This window comes from Muscardinus avellanarius (genome assembly GCF_963383645.1).
Source record: "Muscardinus avellanarius genome assembly, chromosome: 5".
Classification (NCBI taxonomy): domain Eukaryota; kingdom Metazoa; phylum Chordata; class Mammalia; order Rodentia; family Gliridae; genus Muscardinus; species Muscardinus avellanarius.
This window is the reverse complement of record NC_137790.1, coordinates 4,303,751-4,318,294: the sequence shown is the minus strand read 5'-3', so window position 1 is coordinate 4,318,294 and position 14,544 is coordinate 4,303,751. Positions and strand designations below refer to the sequence as shown.

Sequence of the window (14,544 nt, the reverse complement as noted above, 5' to 3'; positions counted from 1 at the left end):
GAGCTGGCCCCTGGCCCCCGACACAGCGACACAGCAAGGGAGCTTGTCTCTACTCCAGACTCTGGATGGGGACAGAAAACCCGCTCGGGTTTGGAGATCGCCGCACGGCTGGCTGCCCGACTACGCCTGGGCTTCCCCTGACTCCATCAGGGCCACAGTTTCCTTTCTTTGCTGTCTCCGTGGCTCTTCTCATCTTGTAAGGCGGTGTTGGGCTTAGGGAATCCAGGCGGAGGGCAAAGCCTTTTCCTAGGAACCTGGAGGCTCCCGCGGCTGCTGCTCCGGGGAGGACGGAGCCTCAGCCGAAGGCGTCTCCGGGGTCTCTGACCACAGGACAAGTGTGGGCACTCCTGGTGTTATGGGCCGGCCTCCAGCCAGTCGTTGCACACACGCATTGTCAGCGTGATGCGGTGGCGATGCCCCCGGAGACTCGAGTCCAGCTCAGGGGCAGATGTGAGCGGGTGTCAGAAGGGACCGTGTGGCTGCTGTCGCGGTGTGAGATGTCGACGTGGGTTCTTGTTCTTAGCTAGTTTAGGAAAAATACTATACTGCTATGAGCTTAAGCAAATTTTATTATTACAAAGGTAGAAAAAAGGACAGAATAATAAAGCACTGAGTTAGAGCGAGAAACGCAGTGGAGTGCCTTGAAGTGAGACACTGAAGCTTCTGAACACAAAACAGTTTTTGTAAGGATTTATGCTCTCCTTCCTCTCATCCTGCTTAGCCAATGGTCTTTCCACCTCCCCCTGACCCAGCGCAGGCGCAGACCCACCAGTTATCTCTGTGGTTCAAGCCTTTCCTGTTAGATGTATGGCCAAGAAGTGTTACTTGGTTAGCAAGGTCAGGGGTCACACGGTATGTGCCCGTGTCCTTCGGGAGTTTCCATCCCTTTTCTATCGCTATCTGCTAGAAGCTATTTATTATATTGTCTTATTATTCTTGTTATTGCCTTTAAGGTATGAATTTGTCTTTAAAGTATGGAGACCTGGGCTACAACTCTTTTGTGTACTTGGTAATCAATAGAGGGTTCTTTCTCAACTTAAACCCGTGTTTGTTTTAACATTCCCTGGTTAGCTGGGCTAACAGCTAGCTTTTAGCTGACCTAGGTCAATCTTGGCTACAGCTCTTGGCTGACACAGCTTAGAGGCAGAGAAAAGGATTTTATTGTTTTGCCTAGGTATGGAAGCTTACTAGCCATTAATACAGCTTATTAACAATCAATACAGGCTCAGTCCCCATTAACCCCAAAGCAGTTTTCCAGTAGCGGCACAGCTGCGTTACCAGACGTTTGGGATCCTAGGACATTAGGGAGCTCGGAGCCTGGCCGGCTGCACCCAGCGCATGCGCCGGGCGGCCTGTGCCTCCGCAGCCTCCGTCTCAGCTCGCTCTCTCTCTCCAGGTGTCTTCAAGGCAATATTCTTTGTCTTCGCCTCCATGTGCGCCTGGTACTCCGGGTACCTGCTCGCAGAGCTCATTCCAGACGCACCTCTGTCCAGCGCCATCTACAGCATCCGGAGCATGGGAGAGAGACCAGTCCTCAAAGGTGAGCTCGTGGGCGGGGTGGAGGACCTGCCAGTGATCTGCAGGAGCGGGCCTGACTTCAGCTGAGGAGGAGAGGGCGGGGAGGGGCAGAGAACGTTCTGGAACATCCATCCCAGCAGTTCCCACGCCAGCCACAGGCAGGGCACACTGCTCATGACCACGTGAGACGTGACCCCAGGCCTACAGCCAGACTTTGACCCATCCTCTTTTTTAAGTTTTCTAAAGGACCAAGCACTTCTCAGAAGCCATCCTGTCAGGTCCTGGCTTGGGAAGCGGAAGCAAGGATTGAATGGGGAGGACAGAAATACCCAGCGCAGGGGAGATGCTCAGAGGATAGACAGGATGGTGCTTTGGCCAGCAGCCTGGGCAGGTGGAGCGTTGCAGGGCTCCGCCTTCCAGTGGGAGCAAATGCTGAGCCAATGCCATTTGAGAGTGGTGGTCAGAGAAAGCCTCTGAGGAGGCAACAAGAGTCTCCGTTAAACAAAGGGTGAGCAGCGCACAGTCTTGAGGACCATTTGGCTTGGAGCACAGAGTCCTGGTCCACTCAGACTGCTGGATCGGAATATCACAGAGCGACCCCATGCCTTGTGACCAGTACAGAGTGGGAGACGGGCATCCCTTAAGGGAGATCACGGCGCCTGAAGACAGGGGTCTGGAGACAGCCACTTTCTCTTCACAAATGGTGCCTTCCCATTGGGCCTCTGGGTTCCTTGAGTTCCAATATCAATTTTATTTTATAATTCCTGCTCCAGGAAAGATTTGGTTATCACAAAAGGAAGTGTCTGTTATCGAAGTCTACTTAGTCACCGAGTTAGTAGGTGCCTACTAACAACCTCCCACCTGGCGCCCTCCTGTGAGAGCCTGTGTTTGAGTTTCATCCTTTATTGCTGAGACTGTCAGAGCTGGTTAGGAAAGCACTTGGAAGCCAAATTCTAATGTTTGCTTAGGAACCAGAACAAAGAAACTTTACAGGTGGGATGTTTTTAATAAGAATAGTTGTTTGGAATGCAAATACAGTGGGGGAACAAGAGGGAAATTACAAAAGACCCTTTTTAGGTTGTATTGGAAACCCTTGGAAGGCTAGGGCATAAACTGTGCTTTTTAAAAATATTTCTTTGAAAATAAACACTGAGAAAGAAATAAAGAAAACTATTCCATTTACTATAACCTCTAAACCAATAAAATACCTAGGAATAAACCTAACCAAAGATGTAAAAGACCTCTACAGAGAAAACTACAAAACATTAAAGAAAGAAACTGAAGAAGACCTTGGAAGATGGAAAGATCTCCCTTGCTCATGGATAGGCAGAATTAATATAATCAAAATGACCATTCTGCCAAAAGTAACCTATAGATTCAATGCAATCCCCATTAAAATACCAACAACATTTCTCATAGACCCGGAAATATCAGTTATGAATTTTGTATGGAGAAAGAAAAGACCCAGAATAGCCAAATCAATTCTCAGCAACAAGAACCAGGCAGGAGGCATCACAATCCCAGACTTCAAATTATACTATAGAGCAATAGTAGTAAAAACAGCATGGTATTGGCACAACAATAGGCAGACTGACCAGTGGAACAGAATAGAAGATACAGAAACAAACCCACACATCTATAGTCAACTGATCTTTGTCAAAGGGGCCAAACTCATGCTGGAGAAAAGACAGACAGCCTTTTCAACAAATGGTGTTGGGAGAACTGGCTATCCATTTGCAGAAAGTTGGATCTGAATCCTTACTTCTCACCATGCACAGGAATCAACTCGAGATGGATCAAAGACTTAGAAATTAGACCTGAGACTGTGAAGTTATTAGAGAAAGGCATAGGATCTACACTCCAACATATAGGCACAGGGAGTGACTTTCTCAATAAGACTTCCAAAGCACAGGAAATTAAAGCAAGAATTAATAAGTGGGATCTCTTCAAACTAAAAAGTTTCTTCTCATCAAAGGAAACCATCAAGAACCTAAAGAGGAAGCCTACAGAATGGGAGAAGATCTTTACCAGCCACCACTCTGATAGGGGGCTAATATCCAGAATATACAAAGAGCTCAAAAGACTCTACACTAGCAAAACAAACAACCCAATCAAGAAATGGGCAAATGAACTAAATAGACACTTCACAAAAGAAGAGATACAAATGGCCAATAGATACATGAAAAGATGTTCTACATCACTGGCCATCAGGAAGATGCAAATCAAAACTACACTGAGATTCCATCTAACCCCAGTCAGAGTGGCAAGCATAAAGAAATCAAACAGCAACAAATGCTGGCGAGGATGTGGGGAAAGAGGAACTCTTTTACACTGTTGGTGGGAGTGCAAAGTAGTTCAGCCACTATGGAGATCTGTGTGGAGATTCCTTAGAAAACTGGGAATAGATCCACCATTTGATCTGACTATACCACTCCTGGGTATCTTTCCAAAGGGGTTGAAATCAGAGAACTACAGCAACATATGCATACCCATGTTCATAGCAGCACAGTTTGCAATAGCCAAAATATGGAACCAACCTAGATCTCCATCAACAGATGAATGGATTGCAAAATTATGGGAAATAAACACAATGGAATTTTATTCAGCTATAAAGAAGAATAAAATAATAGCATTTGCAAGAAGATGGAAGGAACTAAAGAACATTATGTTAAGTGAGATTAGTCAAGCACAGAAAGAGAAGGGACATAGGTTTTCTCTAATATGCCCAAGCTAGGGAGTAGTGGTAATACCAGAGGGACTCCAGAGGATGGAGGGGAAATCTCAGCAAAGCTTGAACGGAAGGATAGGAGAGGAAGAAAGCTGAGGTTGTTCCATGGAGGAGCTACATCCGAATATGTGTACTAGCATAAATACAACATGATTAACCTGGACACGCTCTACTGAGGTGGGGGAGGGAAATAGAGGGGGAAGGGCATGAAGCACAATGTAAATGTACACCACTCTCAGTATGTTACACTTATAAAAAATAAAAATTAAAAAATTAAAAATTAAAATTAAAATGGCTCAGGTAAAATGTTTAATTAAGAGAAAATAAAATGTATTAATTTTCAGGTCTAAAAAAATGCTGATGTAAATGCTGATGTGTGTGTGCGCGCGAGTGTGTGTGTGGTGCTGGTGATGGGACCCAGAGGCATTCTACTTCCGAGCTGTTACGGTTTGAGAATATGTTATGGTTTTGGGGAAACTGTCCCCGGAGACCCCTGTTAGGGTTCTGGACACAATTTCCCTCAAAACACAAAAAAACACAAAACAGAAAAACTGCGGGTTCTTGTCCTGAGCTAAGGATAAATATATATTAGCCCGGACTCTTGCTGAAGATATAAAGAAGTTTATTAAAAAGATAGAAATACAGAAGACAGTTAAAGCCCCATGCCATTCAGAAGTGGCACGGGGCGGGGGTGGTGGTTCGAACGAATTCACCGAGATACAACACGTGGCCCAGACTTCTTATACACATGACCTCCACCTTGTTCACATAATTCTGACATAGTAACGTCCCTGTAAGGTACCTCCCCTTACTTTCCCACCAAGGTGTCTTTCACAAAGGTCAATCCCCTCCTCCCATCCTAGCCAGATTATTATGTAGATCTGTCTTTAGAAAGAGGAAGTCCTAACTCCCCTCTCCTATGGACTTGCTCATTACTTTTAGCTAAGTCAATCTAAGTTTCAGTAGCTGTTTGCTTCTTGACCAAAACCTTGACCACCGTCTTTTACAGATTTGCCCCTCACCCAATTTTTGAAATATCTTAATAATTACAGCTTTCTCAAATCTTTCTAGGCCATTCCCAATACTGGCACACGAGCTTCATCTCGCCCTGTTTTTTATTCTTTATTTTATTTTATTTTATTTATTTATTTTTTTTATCTTAAAGCAATATTTTTTTTTATTGGTGCACTGTATTCATACATCATAGTAGGATACATACTTTTGTAGACATACATGCACACTTTTCCCAGTCAGCCCCCGCCCAATTCCCACCCCATTCTCTCCCCATCCCTCCCTCCCATGCTTGGCTTAGTAGTTGACATCTAGTATTATGGCAATTTATCTAAAATTAAAAATGATAATCTCACATAACAGTTTCATTTGTCTGATACCAAGCTTTTGATGACTTAAAGATAACATTTCAATATTTCTTTTTGCTTTCTTTCTTACCAGAGAATATTTTTTTTCTATTTTTTAGGTGAAACTATCATATATTTATATATTTATTTTTCAGAAAAAAAAAATCTATCCTAATATGGAATATGGACTCTAGGTACCCACAACGATCTTGAAAAAGAACAAAGCTAGAAGATATATATTTTCTGATTTCAAACCATATAAAGCTACAATAATTGAAACAGTGTAGTACTATTCTAAAGGCAGATATATAAACCATTGGAGTTAAATAAAAGCCTAGACCTAAATTCTTCCCTATATTGTCAAGTTATTTTTGACAAGGTTTCCACGAACATTTGGTGGTGGAAATATTAATCTTTTAACTAAATATTGTTAAAAAATAATAATTACATGGAAAAGATTAAAATTGGACCCTTACCTAATCCCATATACAAATATTAACTCAAAATAGATAATAGACCTAAATATAAATCTTAATACTATAAACTTTTAGGAGAAAATCTGGGTCATAAAACCTCACAACATTGAAATTGGCAGTGATTTCTTGTTTATGATTTCAATGGCACAGGCAACAGAGGAGTATACAAACTCCCTAAAAAATAAAAAAAAATTGTATATCCAAAGACAATGTAAACAGAGTTAACAGTTACTAATAGAATGGGATAAAATATTTCCAAATGCTATATCTGAAGGTATATTAATATTCCAACTAGAAATCCTAGAAATTGACAACAATAAAGGCAAACAATACCCTTTAGAGATAGGTAAAAGACTAACATAAATAATGAATCTCCACAGATAACCAATCTTAGTTGTCTGTTGGATGGAAAATCTTGTTTCTCTAGTTCTGGAGTGTGTTACCTATTTCTTCTTTGTAGTTAATCTCTTTGAGTATTTTCTCTAGCGCTGGTTTTGAAGACATAAATTCCTTCAGTTTCTGTTTGTCATGGAAGCTTCTTATTTCTCCATCTAATTTGATAGAAAGTTTTGCTGGATAGGAAATTTTTGGCTGGAAGTTGTTTTCTTTCAGAGTTTGGAATATGTTACTCCAAGCCCTTCTGGCTCTCATGACTTGGTTTGGGAAGTCTGGAGTGATTCTAATTGGTTTGCCTCTGAATGTCACTTGGCCCTTTGTTTTTGTTGCCTTTAAGATTCTCTGCTTGGCTTCCACATTGGTCATTTTGACAATTATGTGGCGTGGGGATCCTCTTCTCCGATCCTGTCTAAAGGGAGTTCTATAAGTTTCCTGGACCTGTGTATCGACCTCTTGCTCTATGTCTGGAAAATTTTCTGCTATTACTTCCTTGAAGAGATTGTTGATCGCTTTGGTTTCACTTTCTTTTCCCTCCTCTATTCCAATTATTCTTAGGTTAGCTCTCTTAAAATGGGCCCATATTTCTTCAATATCAGATTCCTGCTGTCGGATATTTTTTTCTAGATTAGAAACTATGCGTTTATTTTTGGTTTGCTCATCTTCTAAGAGTGAGATTCTGTTCTCCATGTGTTCTAATCGGTTGTTTGTGCTTTGAATTGAGGCCTTTACTTCATTAATTGCATCCTTTATCTCTTTTTGGCTCTCTCTGAGTTCTTTTCGAAGCACCTCTATTATTTCTACAGTTATTTTTCTGATTTGATCTTCTAGAAATCTCTGATTTTCAGTTTTATCAGGTTCTGATGTTGTGGGGTTGTGGGCATTTATTGCTCCAGTATTATTCCTCTTTCCCATGATTTCAGATGTTTGTGCCTTCTCTGGGTTCTTCCCTTGGGTCACTATGACTTCACTTAAGGTGTTCTGGAGCTCAAGTCAGTAGTATCTCAGACCCCACTACTCCTTTACTGGGTTTTATCACAGAGTCTCCGACCCAGAGAGTCAATAGAGGCTGCTTTAGACTGTGGGGGGTGTGCCAGGTTGCACGTTCTCCTATGGTGTGATATCTCTGCCACCGCCCCTCCCCCACTGGGTCAAGTCCCAGGGAGTACAGTACTGGGATTTCTCCTCTGTGGCCCGCAATTTGACTCACTGTTCTTGAGTACGCAGATGTAGCTGTACTGGCCTCGCTGAATTCGGTGCTGCTGCCGCTGGTGGCAATATGGCGCCGCTGCTACACCCTCGGCTGTGGGGCTGGTGTTTTTCTTCTTGGTTTTGATTTCCACTCTGAATCCCTGCAGCGTGTGCTGAGCTCGGCCACTGGGAGCTTTAGATGCTCTCTGCGCGGAGAAATCCCGCCTGCCTGTTCCGCAGTGGCTCACCTTGGCTTGCTGTAGCCGTCCCATGAATTCGCCGATGCCTCCGGCAGTATGGCGCTGCTGCCACGTCTCTATTCTTTATTTTAAAACAGAGTCTCACTGAGTTGCAAAGGACCTCACTAAGTAGCTGAGGCTGTCCATGAACCTGGGTCCTCCCGTCTCAGCCTCTGGAATGCTGGGATTACAAGCGTGCGCCACCATGCTCAGCTCTGGTGTATTTTTATTTTATTTTATTTATTTATTTATTTATTTATTTATTTATTTATTTATTTAGGTGGTACTGTGGTTCCTGGAAACCCTTCTACCTCCGGGCTACACTCTCAGACCTATTTTATATTTTTATTTGGGAACAGGGTCTCTTAAGCCAGAGCGTCTGGCTTTGAACCGCGTGATCCTCCTATCTCTGCCTCCCAAGAGCGGGGATTTCAAGCGTGTGTCACCATGCCCAGCTTTTTTTTTTTTTTTTTTTTTTTTGGTGGTACTGGGGATGGAACCCAGGGGCTTTCTACCTCCGGGCTACTCCCAGACATATATTTTTAATATATTTTATTTGGAAACAGGGTCTCACCAAATTGCTGAGAGCCTAAGTAGCTGAGGCTGGCTTTGAACCTGTGCAGTCCTCCCGTCTCAGCCTCCCAAGCACGGGAATTACAAGCATGCGCCACCACGCCCAGCTCTGTTGTATTTTTAAAAACAGAAATATACTGTGAAAAAATTAATTTGCACAAATGTAGAACACTGAGCAGTAATTTAATAACGTTTATGCAAGTCATTACTTTTCAGAATGCCTCTTATGGCCAAGAAAAGAAAGGACTTTATAGGAATCGACCGTGATGTAGGTATTTTGTTTTAATAAAAGTTTTGAGCCATGCATGGTGGTGCACATTTGTAATCCTAGCATTCGGGAGGCTGAGATGGGAGGATCACAGTTCGCAGATAGCCTCAGCTACTTAGTGAGGCCCTTTGCAACTCATTGAGACCCTGTTTCAAAATAAAGAATAAAATATTAGGCTGGGCGTGTAGCTTGTAGGTAGAACCCACTGGGTTCCATCCCTAGTACTGCAAAAAAAAAAAAAAAAAGTTTTGGCGTGACTTGGCATGCTTTCATGCCCGCTTTCTGCAAAGAACTGTGAAGGAGGCCAGGCTGCCGCAGGAGGGCACAGAGGACGCCTGCTGCAGGAGGGCACGGAGGACGCCTCACTCCATCCAACTTTATACATGATGTGAAGTTCATCCTAAGTTCCTACTTGGGAGGCTTGGGCTCCCTGCTAGGGCAGGCCTGGGAGCCACCACACCCCCAGGCATGTTATCTATCAGTATTGGAAACCTGGGTAGGAGAGAGGATGGCGTGGCTGGTGGTGGCTGCAGCCAGGTTGGCCGTGTCCCCACCCTCTGGCTTGGAAGGGACACGTGACTGCTCGAGGTCTACTGGGCACAGTTTGAGCATGGACATCATGGGCCATTTCAGTGCTAATAAGGATGCAGGGATGAGAGGACAGCGGGGATGCACGGTCACAGGAGCTGTGTCCCGGAACCTTCCATCCTCCTGTCTCAGCTTCCCAAGTCCTGGGATGACAGGCATGTCCAAGGTTAAAGTGATTCTTTAACTGTGTCTGGTGCTTTGTGCTACTCACAGCACATTGATTTCCAGGAATCCCTGAGCATAGGCAGCATGAATCCTACCATAAAGATTTGGGTGCCAGTCTAACACTTGAGTGCTATCAGAAAACACACAGAGAGAGAGAGAGAGACAGAGACAGAGAGACAGAGAGACAGAGAGAGAGAGAGAGAGAGAGAGAGAGAGAGAGAGAGAGAGAGAGAGAGAAACAACAACAACAACAAAAAAAAAACCAAAGGTGTTTTCTATGTTGAAAAATTCTAAGCCGGGTACAATAATGCCACATACTGGAGAGACTGAGGCAGGAGGATTGCAAGCTCTATGCCAGCCTGGGCAACTTGTGAGACCCCTTCTCAAAATAGAAAAAACCTGCTGAGGATGTAGTTTCGTGGAGGAGCACCCCTGGGTTCAATCCCCAGTACTAAAAAAAAAATCTAAAGTCTAACTTTTTTAAATCTATTGTAGATTAGCCAGGCGTGGTGGCGCATGCTTGTAATCCCAGCATTTGGGAGGCTGAGACAGGAGGATCTGAGTTCACAGCCAGCCTCAGCTACTTAGTGAGGCCCTCTGCAACTTAGTGAGACCTTGTTTCAAAATAAAAAAATAAAATATCAGGCTGATGGTATAGCTCAGAGTTGGAATGCCCCTGGTTTTTATCCTCAGCACCACACACACAAAAATCTATTATAGATTAATAATTATATATATGTATACATTAGATAGCGCTTTATGAATTTAAAAGCAAGAAAGCATAGAATCTCTGTCCCAAGTTGGTGTTTTTAAATCTCTTCTTTGAGCCTGGCATGGTGCCACATGCTTGTAATTCCAGTACTTGGGAGGCTGAGACAGGAAGATCATGCAGGTTCAAAGCCAGCCTCAGCTACTTAGTGAGACCCTGTTTCAAATAAAATATAAAATAGGTCTGAGAATATAGCCCAGAGGTAGAAGGTCCCTGGAGTTCTTGGAGTGTAGACTGGAGGTAGAAGGCCCCTGGGTTCCATCCCCAGGAACACACACACACACACACACACACACACACACACAAGAAAAAGAAAAAGAAAAAAAGAAAGAAAAAATGAAATCCCTGCTTTGGGTCCTGGGCCTGCATAGGGTCTGGAATCTGGTGCTGCAGGGGATGTTGGCCAATAGTGAATTGCTCGAGGCTGGTGATTCATGGGCCACATTTGCCGGCAGACCTTCTGCTTACTCACACCCCAGCCCTCTGCCACTCCTTCACCTGTGCTGTGAGGGCACCACTCCCTTGATAGCCACGGTGCCAATCCTGGAGCTACCAGATTCTGAGGCTCTGAGATGCCAGGCGGCCCTGACTGCCTGGCCCTGTTCTGTTGCCTGTGGAGTCCCAGGCGGGCTGCGGTGCTCCCCCGGCCCCTTACACAAAGGGCTGGCAAAGGCGGCCCTCACGCCGTGTCTGTGGACGGCCAGCTGCCCCTCTGCCATGGGAAGAGCTTAGCATTTCTGTGCAGAATCAAGGACCAGGCTTTAATCTCGTATAAATCAGTGTCAGGGCTTGAAAGGGCTGAAGTGCTGTCGGCGTGAACCAGAAGCCGCCTTCCTGAAGGCTGACAAGACTATATTTTATCATTCAGTCTTCTAGACCCCCTGAAGTCATCTTCCTCATTCAAAGGGATGAAAGAGACCAGACTTCCCAAACCAGGAAGGTTTTTGTGTTTCGTTTTATGGTACTAGGGATTGAACCAAGGGGCATCCTACCTCCAGAGCTACACCCCCAGCTCAGAGACCCTACTTTGAAACAGGGTCTCGTGTTGCGGAGGCCGGCCTTGGAGGCTGGCCTTGAAACGGATCTTCTGGGCTCAGCATCCCAAGTCCTGGGATTGAGCCACCATACGCGGCAGGAAGTATTTTATAAGAGACAGATTCCTGGACTCCACTGTGGGAAATTAAGAGCTGGAGAGGTCAGAGGCTGATTCTAAGAACTTCTGTTTATTTTAATCTGCTGAAAGTTGGCTTCGCACAGTGCCTTCAGGAGGAGAGGTTTCTTGTGGAATTTGGAGTCTCTGAGACAGTGTTTATCTCAGGCAGGAGGAAGGAGTCCTCCCTCCTGCCTACCTGCTTTCATTTTGTGTGGGTTCGACAGGAGCGATCTTGTCTTGGCATTAGCAGCCCTTGAAGGGTTGGGCCCTCCGCCTCTACATGTCCCCGTGACCTTCTCCTTAGTAGTCCTTCTAGTTTTGGGAAAGCCTGTGGGCTTCGGTGAGGCTCTCAGGGGGAGCCTTGGGAGGGGTGGTGAGTGAGCCCCTGTAAGTGGCTTCCTCTTCATCCCCATAGGACATCTTGTGCTTCTGAGAAATGGGAGAGGGGCTCAGAGAGCCTGCTGCCTTTTAAAATGCCAGATGGGTTCCCAGCATTCCCAGACACCGTGAGAAAACACAAACACCCCCCGCCCCCTCTGCATCACCACACTCCTGAGAGCCTCATGGGCAGTTGGAAGAAAGCAAAGGCCTCCCTTCTGGACATGCCCCTGCACACGTTGCAGGGCACCCGTGGAAGTCTGGTGGGAGGTCACGGGGCCCTGCTCCCCCTTCCCAGTCCCAGGAGCTGCTTCCCTGTGGACCTTTGTGCCCTGTGTGTGGCAGCTGGCCTGCTCTGCTGCTGACCCCGAAGGAAGGACCGTGGGGACCCTGGAGAGCTGTGCTGGGAGACCTCGAGCTCTTGCCCAAGACCTCACAGGCTCAGGTGGCCGGCTCCCCTCACCTGGTCCCCGAGCTCCTGCCCCTGCATCTGAGCATGCATCCGGCAGGCAGAAGAAGGAGGAACGAGGAAGAGTTGAAGTCAGCCCAGCCCATGGCTGAACCAAGCTTCTGACCCCAGAGGGAAAGAAGAGCCCAGCACCGTCAGTGCAGTGGGATGGAGGCAGGATCTGAGCGCCACCTGCTCACAGTGCCCATCGGTGCCAGGTCCACCGACATGAGCCCGGAGGGGGGCGTCAGTAGGGTGGGTAGGGGTGCAGCAGCTGAGCTTTCAGCCACACAAGCCCTTTTAAATCCTTAATAAATCTGAGAAAGCCCATTCACTGTTATTTTTTAGAGGGATAAATATATTTCAGAGTTTAAATTTTATTTGATACATTTGTAGGCACAGCCCTCAGCCACATCACTGAAGTACTGATTCTTTTTTTATAGATTTTTCTTGCATTTTTGGAAAGAAATGTTCTTTGACCTTCTCTTCCCCCCAGCCCCCATACAGGGGTTTAACTTTTAGATTAAATTTAACATCTCTGCTCTCTCTCTGTGCTGCTTTGGGGACTTGCTGTCCTGGAGGAATCGGGTCGGGGTCTGTACAGCCAGGTAGAAACGCTGCCTTGGTCACCTGGGATTGTTCTCCTTAGCAGTAAGACTCCGCCTTCCCGCTCCCTGCCCACCTCCTGTTGCAATGTGCTGCTGAGTTATGTGGTCCCAGAGCCACCTCTCTGGGAACTGGACTACCCGGTAGTATAGTCTTACTACTGCCCCGTGATAAGTCCTCAGGGCTTATCTTTTAAGAATCATTCCTTGGGGAAGGGGATGGAATGGGATGGAATTGGTTAAGGGCAAATTGGGTAATGTGTGCAATGCACCAATAAGAATTTATTGAAAGAAAAAAAAGGACCACTCATCTGGGATACTCAGGACCACTGGCCCTGGGAGACAGGCAGGTCTGTCGGCACACACAGGGCATTCAGTGTGGACCAAGTCACCTCGCTGCTAGCGAGGCGGATTCTGACCCAGTCAGTCTCTGTGGCATTGTGAGGAAGCAGAGGACCTAGAGGTGGTGGTCCCTGGTTACTTGAACCTGGACCCGTCCTGCTGAGAACAGCACTGCCCAAGGAAACTGTCAGGTCTTTGCTGAGAGAACTCTCACTCTTAAAGTGACACGTGGGCTCGGGGAAGGACATGTTTCTTTCTGTGGATATTTTCTCTCTAGATTGGGTTTGTTTATGCAGCAAAATTGGAAAGCAGGACACTCTAACTAGTGTTAGTTATATTTTCAAATACTGTGTTCAGTACATTTTCAGGTGTATATCTAAGTGAATATCAGTATTCAAACTAAAATGAAAAGAGGAGCATCTGAAAATCTAGAAACACTGGGAAGGTAATTAATTTATAGTACTTTTCCATGTTAACAGTTGGATACTTGCTTTAAATTTAGGCATCTGCAGGTTAACAAAAACCACATTAACTATTTCATTTGAAAATTAATTTAAGTTTACTGTTTAAATATGTTTAACTAATTTTTTTCCAGATTTTTTTGCAGATAGCTTCTGCATATATAGTAAAGTCCAGACCCCCCCCAAAAAAAAATATGTCAAGGGATAAAACAAAAATTGCTGAGAGTGAATATATAAGACTTTTTGGTCCCCATTTTTTCCTCAGCTATTGCTTTAAAATTTTTATGTAGACATAAATAAGAAAAATTCCAGTCTTTTCTTATTTGAAAAGGTAGAATTAATGGGAAGAGAAGTTGTTGGAAGTTAGCCAGTGCTCAGTGCTCAGTGCTCAGTCCCCTGGTAGGGTGTGTTTGACCGCCCTGAGGCTGGTCTCTGGGTTCCTTGACTCCATTTTTGCTCCTGTGGTTCTGGAATTTGAACCCAGGGCTCTTCCCCTGAGCTGCATCCCAGCCCCAGCCTTGTCTGCTTGGGCAGGGAGGCAGGATTCGGTCTCTCTGTGCCCCACTGGAGTGCGGATGTCTACACCTTTGAGGTTCCAGATGTGCATACATCCTTCAGCGGATATCGATGGAGCAGCAACACATACCTGGGTGCTGGGAGACAGCGAGAGCTAAACAGACAAATCCCCGGCCTCATGGGGATGACAAGGAGGGCCAAGGAGCTGTAGGCTCGTGGGAGGAGCTACTGAGTAGCAGTAAGACACACTGAGGCAGGAATGGGCTCTTGGGAAGGAGGGGGCAGGTGGAGGAGTCCAGACTTTGGTGTGGGCCGAGGGAGACCCATGCAGAGATATCCTCCAAGACCTCTGTTTTCTCCTCTTGGGGACAGAGG

General features: G+C 45.5%; 1 protein-coding gene across 1 annotated transcript in view; it reads left to right on the top strand.

Moving 5' to 3' along the window:
- Nucleotides 1-413: 413 nt before the first annotated feature.
- FAM3B (FAM3 metabolism regulating signaling molecule B) overlaps nucleotides 414-14,544 on the top strand; it is a gene marked incomplete at both ends in the record, with an annotated part of 30,471 nt that continues 16,340 nt past the window's right edge. Inside the window, 2 exons of the mRNA XM_080696442.1 lie at nucleotides 414-492; nucleotides 1,397-1,540. Of these exons, the coding sequence (XP_080552568.1) occupies nucleotides 414-492; nucleotides 1,397-1,540 (223 nt within the window). The remainder of the gene's footprint in view (nucleotides 493-1,396; nucleotides 1,541-14,544) is intronic.